This window comes from Eriocheir sinensis, chromosome 59, assembly GCF_024679095.1.
Source record: "Eriocheir sinensis breed Jianghai 21 chromosome 59, ASM2467909v1, whole genome shotgun sequence".
Lineage (NCBI taxonomy): Eukaryota > Metazoa > Arthropoda > Malacostraca > Decapoda > Varunidae > Eriocheir > Eriocheir sinensis.
Window position 1 is genome coordinate 3,201,975 of NC_066567.1, and position 20,324 is coordinate 3,222,298.

At 41.7% G+C, this 20,324-nt stretch overlaps 1 protein-coding gene across 8 annotated transcripts; it reads left to right on the forward strand.

Moving 5' to 3' along the window:
• Positions 1–4,592: 4,592 nt before the first annotated feature.
• On the forward strand, positions 4,593–19,517 carry LOC126985377 (probable methyltransferase-like protein 25). Of its 8 annotated transcripts, none has more exons than XM_050840161.1 (9): positions 4,617–5,549; positions 6,595–8,738; positions 9,178–9,299; positions 10,415–10,532; positions 12,156–12,304; positions 13,390–15,948; positions 17,091–17,255; positions 17,543–17,689; positions 18,439–19,517. In XM_050840161.1, the coding sequence occupies exons 2-9, from the start codon at positions 8,528–8,530 to the stop codon at positions 18,565–18,567; spliced, it is 3,600 nt and encodes a 1,199-aa protein (XP_050696118.1). In that variant the 5' UTR covers positions 4,617–5,549; positions 6,595–8,527; the 3' UTR covers positions 18,568–19,517. The 8 variants fall into 8 exon arrangements, with proteins under 8 accessions (XP_050696125.1, XP_050696118.1, XP_050696121.1 ...); XM_050840164.1 differs by having other exon boundaries at positions 8,516–8,738; XM_050840162.1 differs by having other exon boundaries at positions 4,617–5,418.
• The last annotated feature ends 807 nt before the right edge of the window (positions 19,518–20,324 follow it).

Here is a 20,324-nt window from a genome sequence, read left to right on the forward strand (position 1 = left end):
CGACCCAGTTTGTAATATGTCGGTTGAAATTAACTCCGAAAATCCGACGTTTCTGACACTCTAACACGGGGGAGAGGTAGGAAGGGAAGAAAAGGGGAGGTGAGAGGGAGGAAGAGAAGAAAGCGAGAGGGGAGGACTGGAGGGAGAGGTAGAATAGGTGAGGGAAGAGAAATAGAGGAAGAGGAAGATTGTGGACGAGGAGGAAAATAAGTTAATAATACTAATCTGACGTTAGTGTAGCCTATACTGTATTGAATATGTTGTGCTGTCAAAAGTAAGTGTTAAAATGTTCTGTATATGTGGTAAATTAAGTCAGTCTGTGATACGTAAAATCTGTTAATTGTTCAGTCAGTCAATCAGTCAGTCAGCCAGTTAATCAGTCAGTCAGTCAGTAAATCAGTCAGTCAGTCAGTCAGTCAGGCAGTCAATCAGTCAGTCAGTCAGTTAATCAGTCAGTCAGTCAGCCAATCAGTCAGTCAATCAGTCAGTCAGCCAGTCAATCAGCCAGTCAATCAGTCAGTCAGTCAGTCAATCAGTCAATCAGGCAGTCAATCAGTCAGTCAGTCAGCCAGTTAATCAGTCAGTCAGTCAGTCAGTCAATCAGTCAGTCAGTCAGTCAATCAGTCAGTCAGTCAGTCAATCAGTCAGTCAGTCAGTTAATCAGTCAGTCAGTCAATCAGTCAGTCAGCCAGTTAATCAGTCAGTCAGTCAGTCAGCCAGCCAGCTAATCAAAGTTATTCAATTTGTATAATCACACTTTGTACTGCCTGGGGGTTGGGATGGCACACTCCCTCCCTTCTCATTTGTTGTTTACTTGCAACAATAAACTATCAGTCAATCAATCAATTAGTTAATCAGTAAACCAGTCAGTCATTCGATCATTCAAAATCCATTCTCTCGTTTTGATCCATATCTTCCACTTATATACACATTGCTTTTCAACTGCATTACTCTCCCTACCTACCCTAAGTATATAAATATCCTAAGTAATATATAGAGACAAAGAATGAATATTGACCCTACAACATCGACTAGGGCGCCATCTGAACCCCAACCAGCAGTACTGTTACCAAATTATCGTACTTAGCGCACTGTATATTCCTGACCCATAACTATTGCGAAAGAAAGATCAACAGTCAACGGTTGCAACGAAAACTATAACAGAAAGACGTTATGTGTTGGTACGATAGTTTTGGATCTGTAACTAATGAATGCAATGTTCTGAGTATGATAATCTATGGTAATTAACGCTGACCCCAACGTCTATCACCCTGCAGGCCCCGCTATCGCTACCCTTTTTACGATTTGGAGGGCAACGGTGAACTCCTGTACGGCTACGGAGGACCCAAACTCTACAGGTACACGATATTCAAGCCTGTGGAGGGGTACATGAGGCGCCGCTGAGAGAGAGAGAGGGGGGGGGGCAAGGGGGGGGAGGTCAAGGGCGTCTCCCGAGTTTGCGTTGAGGCGTCTATAGTGAACTTGCCCATAAATAAATGAATGATTGTAGTGATTTAAGAAGGAGAAAGTGATTGATTCACCTCCACCCCACCCCCGCGTGTGTGTGTGTGTGTGTGTGTGTGCGCCAAGTGTAACGTCAACACACACACACACACACACACACACACATTATAACCGACATGTGTGATCAAAAAAAGCGAAGCCGGTGTTACTTAGCTGTTGTAATTCTCAAGTATGATGTACACACGTCCTAATGAACAAAACAAACTAATATAGTAAATAAGTGTGCGAATGTAATGACTGATTGACAAGTATAAATAAAAGTTAAACAAATGCTGTTGATGGCAATGATCTTTGAAATAATTTTTTAGTGTTGTTGTAGAAGAAAATTAGGCCATTTAAATAACTTACAAGAGTTGAAGTTTTTCATAAATGACATTTTTGTATTATTATTATTATTATTATTATTATTACGTATTATTTTTTATTATTAGTTATTATTATTATTATTATTATTATTATTGTTATTGTTATTATTATTATTGTTATTATATTTGTTTTATTTCCCCGTGGGAGTGATCGCTGAACAATGCGTGTATGTACGTTAAAATAAAGTCTAACAAGTCATCCCCTCTTTATTCATTCTTGTCCATGCTGGTGAACTCTTCGTGTGAATTAAGAAATTTGAAATGAAATCAAGCAAGGCTCTGACTGTAAGCTATATCGTTAATTGTGGAATCAATTAACGTTACGGCTGAGGCTGGCATCCTTAGACGCTTCTGCCTCCTACTTCAACTCTTTACAAAGGTCGAAAAGTGGATCAGTCGGATTCTGATGAGTGTTTTGGGTTCCGCGATGCGCAGGTCAGCAGGATGGGACAAACCAAACCAGGGGGACGAGACTTACCGCCACACTTGGAGTCCTACAGTTTTCATCTAATGGAGGAAGAAGAGTTTTTATTCACCTTTGGAAATGGTAGTCCCACTCATATCCAAGCAAGATGAGGGAAGAGCATGAATGAAGGGAAGAGCAGCAGCAATCATTAACCATTCACACCTTTTTAAATTCTTTTTGGCGGTTTTCATGTGTGTGAGCCCACGGTGTTTTCTTATCCTGTAGAGTGTAGACAAAGCAGCTCTGCCAATCCACTTTACGATTCTCTTGGTGGGTCGCAGCCTCCGCCACTCCCACCCACTGATCTCTATAATAACTGGATTGGCTTTCTCTGTACTAGCCTGGTTAGAATCCTGAAGCCCGCAGCCGCCATCATAAGATTCCCTCGGGCCGAGGCATATATGTAAAAAAAATCGGCATCAACGCTCGCTGAGTGGCAGTAGCACGTGGTAAAACACTTCATTACGAAGTTATTAATTTATTGAATTTTTCTATCCCCTAGCTACTAGCTTTTTATTGGTTTATGGAAAAAAAAACACTCGTTACTTAGTCTCAATATTTGACACAAAACAATTCTTTTCCGCGTTATTTGAGTGTTACATCCTCTATATAGCATGTATGATATATGTGTTTCCTTGCAAACTACTTTTTCAGTGGATTGGGAAATAACAAATGTTAGTCATCATGAAATAAAACAGAAAAATGTAGGTTCTTTTCATATATTTCGTTTGGCTACCCATCATGAGAATTATCCATTTCTAAATTTAAGATTTAAAGAGAAAACGAATCAATTAGATGAGTACCTAATTAAAACGTTCAACTAATTAACTTATTCTACACGTAGTGACGTATACATTGTTTTTGCTTTTCTTGTAAACTGTAATAGTCACGTACGTTGACTGCATTATATTCGTCATTTACACAAAAACTTCAACGTGGCCAACACTGTGATTCTTTCATTCAACACAGTCTCAGCTGCAGTTCTCATAAGGGTGTTGTAGTTTTTACTCTGTCTGGTAACTGCTAGCCAGGGTGGTTGTATGAATGTATTAGGCTCAGAATTAAAAAGACCATAGTAATTTCATAATTTGTTCCTCATACTTATGTAACGGTCCGAATGTGAGTGAACGAGAATGTGAGTAAATCAGTGAGTAACAGAGTGAGTAAGTGTAAGCGAGTGCGTGAATGAACGAGAGAATGTGAGTAAGTCAGTGAGTGACAGAGTGAGTAAGTGTGAGCGAGTGGGAGCGTGGATGAGTGAAAGAGTGAATGGGTGGCTAAGGAATGTAAGTGCGTAAAAGGTTATGAGAAGATAACACGGCGAGCGAATGAGTAAATATCATGAACGAGAGTTACTGAAATCCCTCATCTCAAAGCCTCGAACCCCCCCCCCCCCCAAGAAACCAATAACTAGTAAGGTAGGTAGGGTTTGATTGTAATGGCGAGAGGGATCGAGTCACGTGAAGAAGGGGGAGGAGCTTAGCGAGGAGCAGAGGCGAGAAGGCGAGGGCAAGGAGACCCACGGGCCAGTGAGGAGACAAGCACCACTGCAGCAGGAGACAAGCTTGGAAGACTTGAGGAGACGAACATCCCTACAGGAAGGAGCGGCAGCGTGAAATCACGGAGAAGCGGGCTGGTCAGAGGTGTCCATCTCTCCACTCGGCCCCTCCGACCCACACACCACCCACGGCCTGCTGTGTGAGGCGGGCTAGTCAGGAGACGAGCAGCAGGAAGTAAGAAAGGCAGAGTTGGAGTTGAGTGAGAGGTGTCCATCTCTCCCCCCCCCCCCCCCCCCTGCCCCTCGACTGTCCTGGTGGCAGATATACCACTGCCCCAAGCTGCTCCCTACATCACGACGAGCGCCCGCCTCCACACCACCCGAGCTGCTCCGGCCCTCTCCACATCAAGCGGCGCCCGTCTGTCCATCACCAGGACCGCCCCTTTCCCATCGTGGACGTCCCCTGCCGAGCCCGACACTCACGCCAGCTCCTGCTTCTCCTCTTCCACCAACCAGAGCTAAGCATTATGTGTATTCCCCAAATCTCCCTTGTGCCGGTAGCTAGTTAGAGTAGATCGAGGCATACAGCCTGTCGGTCATTTTTTTAGTACTCTCCTAACCTTTGAAAGGTGAAATAAATACATTTATTATACAACCTTACTCTGAGTGTTAACATTCAGAGCTGTTTTGCTGCTCATTTGAGATTACTGAACCCTTACCCCCCCATAGTACATTATCACCATTCAGTTTCTTAACGCTGTCTCAAAAGTGGTTCACACGGAAATCCTCCCACCTCCCATAATTAATCACAAGTAACTCCCTTCTGGTCACAAACCTCGGAACGAGTGTTCACTTGTCCTGAAGCCTTACCATCCGGGACCAGCGCTCGGGAATATAGACTACTACCACGCTACCACATGCCATCAGTGTTCGTCAAAAAGGGGATGTATAGCGAGTAACAAACCCACGCTACACTTATTTGGAAAAAAGGTGATTTAGGCAATGCAAAGAACTTCAATAATAGGTTACCAATCCCCTACTGATGCTTGAACCCAATCAGTCGTGTTGGCCACGTTGAAGTTTTTGTGTGGATGACTAATATAATGCATGCAGTCAACATAAATATTAGTTTACAAGAAGAGCAAAAACAATGTAAATCACTACGTGTAGAATAAGTTAGTTTCAAGTTTTAACTAGTTACTCATCTAATTGATTCGTTTTCTTTTTAAATCTTAGATTTAGAATATGGTTAATTCTTTTGATGGGTAACCAAACGAAATATATGAAAAGAACCTACATTTTTCGGTTTTATTTCATGATGACTAACTTGTTATTACCCAATCTACTGAAAAAATAGTTTGTAAGGAATAACCTATCATACATGCTATATAGAGTATGTAACACTCAAATCACGCTCCCACCTGACTCTGCTCCCACCCCTCAGCCGGTGCCGTCGTCTGTTTGTTTACACACGGCCGTCCGCCGCGGTGCTCGCCCCTCGCCGCTGAGTCTGAGGACATATTTTCCATCCGCTCGGACAACAGACAACTCTCTTCCGGTTGGAGGTAAACGGCCAGTATGACACCGCCTTTAGTGTGCGTAGTGAAGTATCTAATGTAAAGAAGAACCAAGCGATACAAAGCGGAACAGGTCAAAAGAAGCAACAGCCGGCCAGTGGACAGCACCACAGGTTCAGGTAGATTGCGGAAGTCTTGCCTTTGAATCGGCACTTCCTGATGTGGTCTTGATATTGTGGTCTTGTGCTCTGGGTCTTGTATCTGATTTAGCTTCACTATATTGATTTTCTTTTTCTTTCGTATTTCAGAATATGTAAAGCTTTCTTTTACTTTGTTCAATCACTTGCTCATCAAAAATTAGTCTTCAGATTATATTTTCTTAGTCTTCGTCATAGGGTCGTTGCAACATTAAATTTTTCCTGTTGTTCCCTACAAGCATCACACTGCAGCAGAAAGTGGTTCAAATCTTCTTTAACAGCTCCACACATTAAACAGGTTGTTGGCTCATTCTTAAATCTTTTTCTATCCCCAAGGTTCAGATTATTTGTATGGCATTTAAACATAATGATCAACTTCACTGTTGTCATATATTTCTTCTTGCCCTCCAATTTATTTTCTCCATTCTCTATACAGCTTTAAACTTTCCTTTTCTTGCAAGGTGCTTTTCCACTTGTCTGTCTCACTTTTTCACCAACTTTAGCATTACTTCTGATCCCCACTGACCTTCTATCCTCCAACAAACCCTTTATCCATTTATTCTTACTCTTTTCCAATCATTTCTTCAACCACCCTCTCTAGGAGGTTGTTACTTTCCCCTCTCAATATGTGCTGTAAGTATTTCAGTTGCCCCTTCATTATCCTTCATGCTGGAAATTCCTATTTCTTCCCTTAATGCTGCTGCTTGTGTAGTGTATAGTTAGGTGCTCCCAGTATTTTCCTTCCCACTGTTTTCTATTCTTTGCAGTTTTTGTATTTTTTTTTGTTAAAATCAATCACATTTGCACCATACAAGATTCCTGGTAGTGCTATACTTTTCCAATACACCTTTCCTATTGTTAATCTTGCACAACTTCTAGCAATTACGGAGTACGTTAGGTTGGCCATTTTTTACTGCTTTTTCCTGCATTATTTGTTTTTGCTCTTTGAATAAGTTTCTGCTGTCATTAACAGTTATTCCTTGGTATTTCAATTTGTTGCTAACCTTTATACCTTCCATTTCATTAGCAGGGCAGCATGAGTGGCAAGGGCGAGCAGGAGTAAACTGCTGCAGGGGGCACAAGGATCAATGGTCCTCATCAACCTGCTTCTGGCAACTCTTGCTGCATAAGAGGAAATTTGAGTGTCGAGTGTGGAAAAGGATTCACCTCAAAGAATGGCCTCAGATGTCACACCCTTACACACGTGCAAAGAACTACGAATGCCAAAAACCTGGAATAAAGTTCAACAAGAGTGACCTTGATACACACCCATACATGCAGTGGTGTAAAGAATTATGAATATAGGGAATGGAATTTTTTTTTCAGCCATAAGTATCTCCTTGATAGACGCTTCTTAAGAACACAGTGAAAAGAACTATGAATGTAAGGAATATGGAAACATGTTTACCCAAAAGACAGACCATGACAGACACTCTTAGGTACACTTATGTAATGAACTATGTATGCCAAGAATGTGGAAAAAAGTTTAGCCAGAAGAGTAGTCTTTCCAGGCACTCGTACACTCAGAATGTGGAAGAAAGTTTTCCCAGAAGAGTGACCTTGATACACACTGATGTAAAGAACTGCGAATGCAAAGAATGTGGGAAAATGTTTAGTCACAAGTATCACCTTAGTGCACACCCCCTTACACACTCTGGTGTAAAGAACTATAAATGGCAAGGATGCAAAAAAATGTTTAGCCTGAAGAGTGCCCTTGCTGTACACATTCTTACACTACTGCAAAGAACTATGAGTGCCAAGAATGTGGGAAAAAGTACAAGTTAAAGACATATCTTGACAGACACAGTTGTACACACAGTGGTATAAAAAATCATGAGTGTGAAGAGTGTGGTAAAAAAAATTCAGTTTGAAGGAACTACTTAAACACATTCACAGATGGCACTAGCCTTAGAGTTCAAGTGTGATGTTTGTGGCGAGTTCTTAAACAAAGGGTGAAGTAAAAAAAAAACCATAGGAGGCACACTGACCTTAGAGTAAGTGTATCTATTAGTATTTCCATGAGAGCCCAGTAAATGGATGATATAGAATTTAATGTAGCTATCTTACCCGAGGTTAATACTTACATTGTGTTGTATTTTGATCTCTGAATGCAATCCAGTAACTAATGGCCACTGGAAAATTAAAGAAACTTAGATGTAAAATGTTTATGAATGCAGCCTAGGACAGAGCATTTTGGCAGAGGGGGGGCAGCTGAGAATAGATTGGGTTAGATTTGTTAAGTTTCATTTCGTTTAGTTTCATTTCGTTTAACATCCGTTTTCACTCTTCCTGAGCAGTTGGACACTTTATGGCTCTCCTCCATTCTCTGAAATTGAACCATTTTCAGTTTTTGGCATAAGATTTTTCAGATGCATGCCCTTGCTTACCCAATCACCTATTTTAAGTGTTGGCCCTAGCATATGCCTGAATGAAAAAGACAAACCCTACAAGGCAGCAGGGGGCTAGAGGTTTACCACCCACTATTTCACCCATTGCTGGGACTGGATGGCCATTGACTCTGATAAACATGAGTTCATCTGCCCATAGAATGGTCTTGTTTTTAATCCACCTGGGGGTCCAGCACAACCTCCTCACTGGTCCAAGACAAAACCAGTGGGGTCGCCGGTTTAGTCGCCGACTGCCTGACCATGCGGCTGGTTGTACTGGAGTACATGTTACCAGTAGCCGAGCACTACCTACACTTCACGCTGTCCCGTTGTTGTTAGTGGCGCTGGAGTAGGCAATAGTAATCTGCATATTCCCCTTAACATTTGTAATTGCTCTCACTATGTAGTCCTTATTATGTTAATTCTCATTTCCCTGTTCTATTGCTTTTCTCCTGGTTTTCTATACTTCTGTGTTTGTCTCCTTTTTGTCACCAACCCCATGCTGAGACTATTGTAAGGTAACCCCCATGACCACACCCACCCACCAGTGACTCTCCTCAGTTCACCACCACGATGGACTCCCTGGAGCAGGTTAACGAGGCCCAGGAGAAGGTGGTGGCATTCCTGGCCCCCTTGGTGCCTTTGGTTGGGTGCCATATGGTGGACTTCCTGACCCTGGGGCACTGGGACACCCTCCTGCCCCCTCAGCTACAGCAAGACCTCCTCAGCCTTCCCTTAGATACCCTCCACCTCCTCCCCTCTGCTGCCCTACCTCATGCCCCTGGTAAGGGATATTAAGGAACTGGTGATATTGATTCACTTTTTTGACATGCAGATCAGCACCATATGACCGCTGTAGTCGCAGCACCGTGACGATACCCTAGTCAGTCAATCAGTTTACATGGAGGCCATAGTGCCACTGGTAGTCAGCTATATCCTGGGCAGATTCTTACAGTAAATTAGTGATTTAATCCTTGTTTGATCCTTACATTCTCCTACTCCTGGTAATTCACAAAAGAATATCTCATTTTTTCATATTTTGTATGAGGAATATGATCATTACATTGTAGTCCTCTGTAAGTAACTTTTGATACAATAGCCATCCATGTTTCAAATGATTTATTTATTATAGTTTGACGTAATGACTGACAGAGAGAGAGAGAGAGAGAGAGAGAGAGAGAGAGAACCATTTCTCAAACATTAATAAATTTGTCACCTTCCAGACAAGAGAACACATGACAGTGACGAGCCCTGGAGTCTCTCATCCTCCGATCTTTCTTCCTTCCTGTCTCAGGTGCGCAGACACCTCCCGGCGGCCCTTGGGGTGACGACGCCCGCTGAACAGGTGTGTGAGGGTGCTAGGGACAGTGAGTGATAAGAGGTGCAGCACATGGCTCAGCACATCACTAGTATATCAAGACTAAGGTAAAGGAGGACCAGGTGGAGAGGTGAAATTAGAGCTTTTGCTGGAGCAGGATGGAGTACACTAACACCAGACAGAAAGAATGGAGCGTCAGGAAAGGTAACAGGAATAACAGGGAAAAAGATAATAGATAATAGGGAAATAGTCCTGTGCAATATTTTATTTATATCTTATCTTTTATGCTATAGATGTATAGAAGGAAGTCTACAGTGTTTTGGTTTATCACATCAAATCTTTAATGTAGTAGAAATAATATGAAACAAAACTACTGGTCATTACTTTATCATATCAAAACAAATAGTGGAAGTATTCAAGAAAACACTGTTGCAATCATTTAAAATATTAAAACAAATATAGTACAAAAATTATTGAAAAATAGTACTGTACAGTAAACTATCATATTCAAACTGTAAAACACTGTAATTATTTTAGAGAATGCAGTGTGAGGGTTGGTCATATCAAAACAAAAACAGAGTGGAAGTATTTGAGCAAAATATTATGGTGGAATTATTTATCATATCTACACTGAAATATAGTAAAAATAGAGAAAATTTGTAGTCTGGTGTAAGTTCTCAAATCAAAGCTTGAAAAAAGTGGAAGTATTACAGAAAAAAATACTAGTGGGTGACAAATGGTTCATCATATCTCAGCAAAAATGTAAGAATGTGTCGGGAAAACTGCAGTCTGTATAGAGGGGAATACCAGGCAACGATAGTGGTGTGGGTATAGATGACAAAACGCAGCCTTATTCTTCCTCTGATACCACCTTCATCGACGTAAGACACATCAGCAACACAACGAACAACACAACCGGCATTTACTCTCCTCATATCGCCTCCACAACACACATTAACACAATTAAAAACACAAACACAAGAAAACGACCAGATATACCATACTTGACCCTCTCTTGGCCACTCCAGCTTTCCTCTTTTCACAGGAGTAGCGATTAGCAGGGTCTTTTTTCTCTCTCAGCTGATTCCTCTACCATAAAAGAAATACATCAATGGGGTCTCATCAGATGTGCTTCCTTTTAGATTTTGGGAGAGTACGGGTCGGCTGAGATCAACGTCCTGGCCATGAAGGGAATAATGTCCCTCAAGAAGACTCACGAGGTGGATACCATGGCGCAGGTCATCGCTCGGCTGGCTAAAGGCAAGTTGTGAATGTGTGTAGATGATATTATTTATTCATTTATTAATTTATTTTATTTTATTTTTCGTTTATTTATTTTATTTATTTATTTATTTATTTATTTTTGTGTGTGTGTGTACTAGAAATAGAGGAAGTATTCGCGTTGGATCGACCAAGATGGAGGAGGATTATCACAAGTCCAACCCTAAGAATGTGAAAAGATGAACAATAAACGAAGAAAAAGTGTGTTTGATTGAATTTTGTCATCCATTGCTCTCTTTACACACAAATGGAGCAGATTGTTGATTTATGTAAGGGAAGCATTTACCATATATAGGATACACATTTCCAAGCCCTTACCACACATAGAATACATATTTCCAAGCCCTTACCACACATAGAATACACATTTCCAAGCCCTTACCACACATAGAATACACATTTCCAAGCCCTTACCACACATAGGATACACATTTCAAGCCCTTACCACACATAGAATACACATTTCCAAGCCCTTACCACACATAGAATACACATTTCCAAGCCCTTACCACACATAGAATACACATTTCCAAGCCCTTACCACACATAGAATACACATTTCCAAGCCCTTACCACACATAGGATACACATTTCCAAGCCCTTACCACACATAGAATACACATTTCCAAGCCCTTACCACACATAGAATACACATTTCCAAGCCCTTACCACACATAGGATACACATTTCCAAGCCCTTACCACACATAGGATACACATTTCCAAGCCCTTACCACACATAGAATACACATTTCCAAGCCCTTACCACACATAGAATACACATTTCCAAGCCCTTACCACACATAGAATACACATTTCCAAGCCCTTACCACACATAGAATACATATTTCCAAGCCCTTACCACACATAGAATACATATTTCCAAGCCCTTAACCACACATAGAATACATATTTCCAAGCCCTTACCACACATAGAATACACATTTCCAAGCCCTTACCACACATAGAATACACATTTCCAAGCCCTTACCACACATAGAATACATATTTCCAAGCCCTTAACCACACATAGAATACATATTTCCAAGCCCTTACCACACATAGAATACACATTTCCAAGCCCTTACCACACATAGAATACACATTTCCAAGCCCTTACCACACATAGAATACACATTTCCAAGCCCTTACCACACATAGAATACACATTTCCAAGCCCTTACCACACATAGAATACACATTTCCAAGTCCTTACCACACATAGAATACACATTTCCAAGTCCTTACCACACATAGAATACACATTTCCAAGCCCTTACCACACATAGAATACACATTTCCAAGCCCTTACCACACATAGAATACACATTTCCAAGCCCTTACCACACATAGGATACACATTTCCAAGCCCTTACCACACATAGAATACACATTTCCAAGCCCTTACCACACATAGAATACACATTTCCAAGCCCTTACCACACATAGGATACACATTTCCAAGCCCTTACCACACATAGGATACACATTTCCAAGCCCTTACCACACATAGAGTACACATATACACATTTTTCAAGCCCTTACCACACATACCCCTTTATGGACAACAGGATAACTGAAGTATTGTCTCTGCATGATGAAGGGCTTGGTGTGGGGTGGCTGGTGGACCTGGGCAGCGGTCGAGGGTACCTGAGCACATCCCTGGTCCTGCAGTACGGCCAGAGTGTTGTGGCAATCGACTCCAGCACCGCCAACACCACCTCCGCTCTCGTCCGCAACACCAAGCTGAAGGTGAACATGCCTCTTTAGTATGTGAGGGACTCCTGTGTTATTCATAATTTAAAAGACTTTTGAATTATTATGAGAGAGGCAGACCAAGGGTGATGAATACTCAAAACCAGAAAGACAGAAAAAAAGAGAGGAAGAAAAGGCAAAACAGGAAAACATAAGCCCGGAGAACAGAAAACAAGGGAGTACTCAAAGCCAGGAAGACAGGAAAAGAGAGAGGAAGAGAGGAAGAAAAGGCAAAACAAGAAAATAAAATACAAACCAGGAGAACAGAAAACAAGGGAGTACTCAAAGCCAGGAAGACAGGAAACAGGATTTTTTTTTTCTTCTATTTTTTTTATAGCAGATGAGTTAGTTCAAGGGCATAAAAAAAGAGAGAGAGAGAGAGAGAGAGAGAGAGAGAGAGAGAGACTGGTGTATGCTACTCTGACATAAGATAGAGAGTAAGAGAACATCAGGAAACAGTTTATTATTTATATTTGCGATGTGCTACTATAACGTCAGAAAGAGAGGTAGGGAACATTAAGAAGACTTTTTAATACTTTTGATGTGCTACGCGAATACTAGAGGTGGAGGATGTTGGGAAAGGCCTTCATCCTGCAGTGTACTAGTAATTACTGAAGATGATTATGATACTCGCAAAAGAATACAGATGTCCTAAAACAAAAACAGTAATCAAATGCAGTTCCAGAAGCATCGTTATTTACAAGAGATACATTAAAGGCAATATCTTCTCTTAGTTCTTCAAATCCCAGGAGTGTGATGCAACTGTGAAATGTAGCTCAGAATGTCTCAGAAGTTTATAAGCCGCTCCTGCATTACTCATTATTTATTTGAAGTGAAATAAGTCACATAGTTTAGCTCCTCCTAGTCATTCAGAAACTTAGAATGTCATAGAAAAATAATGGCAGACTTAAGCCAAATGTTTCTCTTACGTACCTGAATGACTGAGGTTAGTCTTTGCCGTTCACAAAAGGAGAATGTTTGTCCTCCAGGTCAGGTATAAAATCATGAACACGAGAGGCTATTTTCTGTTATATTTAGTCTATTTATCACTGAAGTTGTGGGTCAGTGAGTTTTGTTTCCAGAGGTGGTGGGACAACCTGCGGCGGACTTGGGTGGACCAGGCAGAGGGGCGGGCGGTGAAGAAAGGGAAGAAGGCACGCAGGAGAAAGACTCCCAGCAACCCACAGCAGCAGCAGAGGCAACAACAGGAAGACAGAGAAGACACTCATCAGGGAGACAGAAAAGATGAATTGAAACAGGGAGACAGGGAAGGCAAGAATCAGGGAGGCAGAACAGAGAACAGCAACCAGGAAGAAAGAGAAGAGAGAAATCAGGGAACCAGAGAAGAGGACAGGAAGCAGGAAGAAAGAGATGGCAGGAAACAAGAAGACAGAGAAGAAAAGGACATGAACCAAGAAGACAGAAAACAAGGAAATGTAGACCAGAAATACAGGAATGAAGACAAAGAACAAGAAAATGGAAGCCAGATTATCAGGAAACAAGAAAATATGAACCAAGGAGAGAGAAGACAGGGGAATACTCAAACCCAGGAAGAGAGACAGGAAGAAAAGGCAAAACAAGAAAAACAGGGAAGTACTCAAAGCCAGGAAGACAGGAAACAGGAAAGAAAACAGGAGGACAAGGGAAAGGAAGACATGACCCCCCAGAGTAAAAACAGCAGTGAAGGTCAATCAGCTCACCCCATTGGCCACTACATCGGGGTCACCAAGTTCATCACGGAGGACACTGACTTACTGGAGGTGGTCAGGAGTGCCATCAGGTCAGAGACTGTCATGGAAGGAGGCGGAAACAGAGATGAGAGTGGTGTAGCGAAGAATGACAGCGGTGTGGGTATGGATGACAAAACGCAGCCTTGTGCCTCCTCCGATACCACCTCCATTGACGCAAGACACATCAGCAACACAGCTAATAAGACAACGGGCATTTACTCTCCTCATGTCACCTCCACAACACACACAAACACTAGAAAACAAGTGAATATAGAGACCTCAAGAGACCATGACATTTTCCCTCTCACCACAACACACACCAACACCACAGTTACGAACACAAACACTACACCACCGCCAGGTACAGGCAACACAACAGACCGCCACAATACACCCTACACCACCTCCAACACAAATGGTAAACCACCATCACCATTACCGCCAGATTCGCCGCTGGACCTCACCTCAATGTTAATCGTGGATGAGGCGTCAACTCTCGGTCTGGTTGGGCTTCACACGTGCGGTAACCTTGCCTCCAGCAGCCTCAGGTTATTCGTATCCGACCCGAGAGTGGCCTTCCTGTGTAATGTGGGCTGCTGTTACCACTTGCTGGAGGAGGAATTCTCACGGAACACTTACAATCAACAGAAAATACAAGTAGATGATGGATTAAGTGAGAAAGTGGAGTGTGAGTGTGTATCAGAATGCAGGAATGAGGTTGAAGTTTTAGCAGCAATTGAACAAGAAAATTATGCCTTCAAGCCTTCCACAGATGATATGGAACTAAAGAAGAAAATAAATAAATTAACCCAAAAAGATGAGTGTGTATCAAGTTGTGAGAATAAGGTAGAAGATTTAGAGGGAATTAAACAAGTAAATTATGCCTTTAAGTCTTCCAAAAGCCACACAGAGCAAGTAGAAAAAACCTTATTAACTCACAAAGGAAATAGTGAAGAAAGACGTGTGGAAGAGACAGGAGTTTTTGCAGCAGTTAAGGAAGAAAATAAATCCTTGATGTCTTCCAAAGGTCACATGGAGCAGGAAGAAAAAACAATTAGACAAACTCACAAGGAGGAGAAGAGGTTATCAGGCTATGAGGAAGAGATGAAAGTTTTAGAAATCAAGCAAGAAAATGGTGCTATAGAGTCTTCCATAGGTCACTTAGAAGACGATAAATGCAGAACGAAGTCTTTGTCACCAGTAAATAAAGAGATAAGTGCTGAGGAACATGAAGAAACTGAGCGATCTTCAGCCCTGATCGAAGATGATTGCAGTTTTTCAAAGTCTTCCACGAGCAACACAGAGGAAAGGGAAAGGACCAACATCACTGGTGCCACGTTACTGACAAGTGAAAAAGAGGAAAAGCGCAGTAATAAATCACCACTGCAAACATCATCACCATTAGAATCTCACTCACCACCCGACACAAGAGAGAGGACACACAAAGGCAACCGTTCATCACCACCACCATCACCACCTCTTCAAGACCACACAAAAGAGGAGGACGATATTAACTCACCACTACAAAAACCTTCATCACCATTATCACCACCCACCACAAAAACGAAGACATGCAAAACTAACCCTTCACCACCGCCATCATCACCACCTCTTCAAAACCACACAGTACTCACCAAAAACAATATTAACTCACCACAGCAACCACCCTCATCATCACCATCATCACCACACACCACAAAAACAAAGATATGCAAGACTAACCCATCATCACCCAGGGCACAGGATGGGGGTGGGGAGGGGGATATTGATCCTCTCCACCCCTCCCTGATCCCCAACCTCGGTCACGGCTTCCCCCTCAGCAGCTTCCTCAGGTCCAAGAGGTTCGCCCTAGGGAGGAATAGCCGCATGTTGTCCTCGCAGGCGGCCGATCGGCTCACCCAGGGGAACATTGTGAGTCGTTGTGTTTATTTATTTTTCTTTTATTTATTTATTTTTTTTTTTTTTAAGGTTGTCTGTGTCCTGTTTTGTTTGTTTGTTTGTTTTCTTTTCTTTTTTGCTTCCGTCTTCCTTTTTTTAGTATTGTGAATCCTCTCTTTTTATTTCTTTCCTTTCTTTTTTCCATGTTTCCTTTTTTTTTTTTTTTAGTTCTGTCCTGTTCTTTCCTTTTCCCATTTTCTTTCTTTACTTTGTTCTCCTATGTTCCCTTTTTTATTATAACTACTGTTCACCTTTTCTTTCTTTATGATGTCTTTTTTTCTGTTAAGTATTGTAAGTCATGTTCTTTCTTTCTCTTTCTTTCTTATTCCCATTTTTTATTATTTAGGATATCAAGAATCTTTATCCTCTATTTCGTTTTCCTTATTCCCTGTTTTTATTTAGCTTTATTCTTTCATTCATGTTTGCCTTATTTTCATTATCTTTAAGGTTTTTGCGAGTCCCATTTATTTTCTTTCTAGCTTTCTTATTTCTCATTTATTTCCTTTAAGGTATATAGAATTACTTAACCCGTCCACTGCGATTGGCATGAATTTGGCCTTCACTGGTAGCCTGGTAACATATAGTCCCAGGTCTTTCTCTGCCTCTGTTGTGGATAGTGGAGCGTTTCCTGTGGTATTGGTATGCTAGATTTCCCCTCCCAAGACTACATTTTTCTTCATTGAATTGTAGCAGCCACTTTTTGTTCTATTCTTGTAGCTTGGTGATGTCTTCTTGTAGGAAATCTGCAGTCAAAGGGTTAACCCGGTAGCAGCGACGGGCCAAATTTGTGGCTTTACCGTGTACCAGCGATGGGCCAAATCTCTGCCATGCATAAACTGATCACATATGCGTTGATATATATTATGAAATGGTTTGCGTGAGTGATGATTCTTTCTCATTATTTTGCTTAGAGGGGCCTTTAACCTAACCTAACGTAACCTAACTTAACCTAACCTAACCTAACTTAACAAACATGACCCCCGCAGCTACCGGGTTAAGGAATGGATGGAAAACAAGAATGCATAATGAGAACACAAATTAGTTTCTTTCTTCCTCTTCCCTTTCCTCACCTCATCTTTATTATTTCCCCTCACCCCTTGTTCCTCTTCCCCCAGGGTGGTGCGGACTCCCTCTACTGGCGTGCGCTGCTTCAGGTAGTGTTGGTGGACAGGTTGGGGGATGTGTCGCACCTCTCACATGTGGGCCGCCTCTCTGCCAAATGTCACACCTTCCCAGAGTATGCGCAGGCGGCTCTTGCTAGGCTTGGGGTGTCCTTGGAGGTTAGTTGGGGTGGGGGGATGCATGTGTGTGTTTTGGAAGGATGTGTATGTGTGTGTGTGTGTGTGTGTTTATTTATTTCGATTTATTTCCATACATTAACTTCACTTTCCTTCCTCCTCCTCCTCCTCTTTATTTTCCTATTTTTCCTTTCCTTTTCCCCATCTCATCTTTATTATTTACCATCTCTCCTCTGTTTCTCCTCCTCCTCCTCCTCCTCTTCCACCTCATTCTCTTATATTATCACCTCTTTACCTCTTTCCCCCTCCTCTTCCCCTTCCTTCACCAGGTAACCGAGGAGGAGCTGCAGGAGTATGACAGGAGCCACAGCAGCAGCAAGGATCGGCTGGAGAGGTTCTTCCTGCTGCGTGCCTCTCTCGCAGCAGTGGTGGAAGGGGCTGTGTTGCTTGATCGTCTGGCCTTCCTCTGTGAGCAGGTGAGGGGGGAGGGAGAAAGGGAGAAATGGAAATAACAAAGAAAAAAATAAGAACAGAAAGAGAAAAGCCAGAGGGAAAAATCAGTAAAAGGAAAGGAAAAAAGAGAAGTGTAGAGAGAGTGGGGAGGGTGAGTAAAGAAAAGAATTAGAAAGGAAAAGGAAAAATATGAAAGTAAACAATGAGAAATGGGAAAAAATAAACAAACAGGGAAAAGAAGAGAAAAAATAGTAAAAATAAAGAAAAGTAGGGAAGGAAATGGAAATAGCAAAGAAAAAAGTAAGAAAAGAAAGAGAACAGTAAACAGAAAGAGGGAAAACAACAAAAGGAAAGGAAAAGAATTAGAAAGGAAAAGGAAAAATATGAAAGTAAACAATGAGAAATGGGAAAAAATAAAGGAAAGTAGGGAAGGAAAATGAAAAATAGGATTAAACAGAGAGAGGGAGAGAGAGAAGTAGGGTTGTGGGGAAAAATGTACGAGTCTCATTCTTTTTATTATCAGAGAGAGAAAAAAGAAGGAAAGAGGGAGAGAAGTAGATTTCAGAAGAAGCAAATTTTTCACCCATTTCAGGATATAGATCAAACTACTCAAATATTTCCTTTTTCACCAATTCAAGATTACAGATACACATTAGAAGAAAAAAACAAATTCTTTTACTGCATAATATCAGAAGCAGGAAATGGATCAACAAACTATAACATATTTTTTCTATCATATCAGAGCTAACTTTGACCAACTTTCTTTGACCAGGATAATGTGTCGGCCTTCCTGGTGCCAATGTTTGACCCCGTGACCTCCCCCCGCTGCCACGCCCTCATTGCTGTCAGGAGGAGGGAGAGGAGCACAGCCTCGGACACACTCACACGGGGGAAGGAATGAGGGAAGTCAATCATCACTCACACACTTTGTTACACACACTTAATTATACTCATACACACTTAGTTATGCACACACACTATACATTCATATGCACTCTTATACACTCTCATACAGTAGACTGCTCTGTTATACACTTTTAAAGCACTCATACTTTCTGATACACTCTCCTATACACTAATACACTCTTACACTCCGATACATTTATATAATCTTTCTTACACACTCTTCACACTAATACCAAAGGATTGAGTGCCATTTTAAAGGTGTTCGTTACAATTATAATCTTTTTTAACCCTTTGTGTCCTTCAATGCCTCAAAAACTCCAGATTTCTCCACCTTACAATGAGACTCAAATTAACCTACCTTCTCCTCTTTGTTCTTTTCTTTGTCTTCATTAAGCATCCTTATTTCCCTCATGGAGTTGGATGGGCTATGAGTCTTTCCCATTCTTGATGATCATAGACTCTCCTCCCTGATGTTCATCCTTTCCATTTCTTCCTCTACACACCATTTCCAGGTCTTCTTTGGCATTCCATCTTCCTGAAAAAATAGTTCCAAAAAAAATTAATCCCTCTAAAAACTGCATTGATCGTCACTTTGCTGCAGCAGGAGTGAACTGAACACAACCACGAGTATGTCCAAAAGTGCTTTAATATTCCTTTAGGTCACTCAAGTGGCTGAGGAATCTATTAAATCACTAAAGCAGGCAATCTCGTAATGAGCCAACAGACTTTCTGCTGCCTGCTTGTCCATGTTGCCGTGTTTCCTTCTTTCCCTCTATCTTACCTCCTTAGTTTCCTCCATACCACCTCTTCCTCATGTTCTTCCTTCTACCTCCTCCTCCTCCTCCTCCTCCTTCATGAGTAGGTCAGTATGTACAGTGCCAAGGTTTAATTCCCACCTCCTGGTTTGTTTTTTGTTGTGGAAATAAAAGTGGAGTGATAATTTGACCCTTACTTGTTTCCTTGACCACAGAAAATGTATTATTAATCAGTATTAATGTTTCCTCTTCCTCCTTTTCTATTTTTATTCATCCCTGTTCCTCATTCCTACCTCCTCCTCCTCTGTCTTTCCTTCATCCCTAGCTCTTCCTGTTCTTCCATCCTTCCTCTTCCTTCTCTTCCCCCTCATCCTTGTTCCTCCATCCTATGCCCTCCTCTTCCATCTTTTCTTTATCCCAACTCCTCCTGTTCTTCCATAATTCCTCTTCCTTCTCTTCCCCCTCATCCTTGTTCCTCCATCCTATCACCTCCTCTTCCATCTTTTCTTTATCCCAACTCCTCCTGTTCTTCCATAATTCCTCTTCCTTCTCTTCCCCCTCATCCTTGTTCCTCCATCCTATGCCCTCCTGTTCCATCTTTTCATCATCCCACTTCAATCCCAACTCCTCCCGTTCTTCCATCCTACCTCTTCCTCTTCTCATTTCTCTCCTCTATTCCATCAACACTCCTTCCTTTTCCTCCTGCTCACCCTTCCTCTTACTTCCTTTCACATGCTCCTCCTCCTCCTCCTCTCTTTCATCCACCTCCTTCACACAATCCTGTTCCTTTATCCTCCTCATCAGTTCATCATTTTTGTCTTTGTGCTTCATTCAGTACCCATAATTATGTTTCTGAGGCAATCACGTGGTCATGATGGTTGGTGTTTTTACATAAGAACACAAGAGGGAGTCTGCAAGAGGTAGATTGACAGGGAGATTGAAAAACTTTGCATAACATGGGTAATATACTTAATAGCTTCATCAGACTTTACATAGA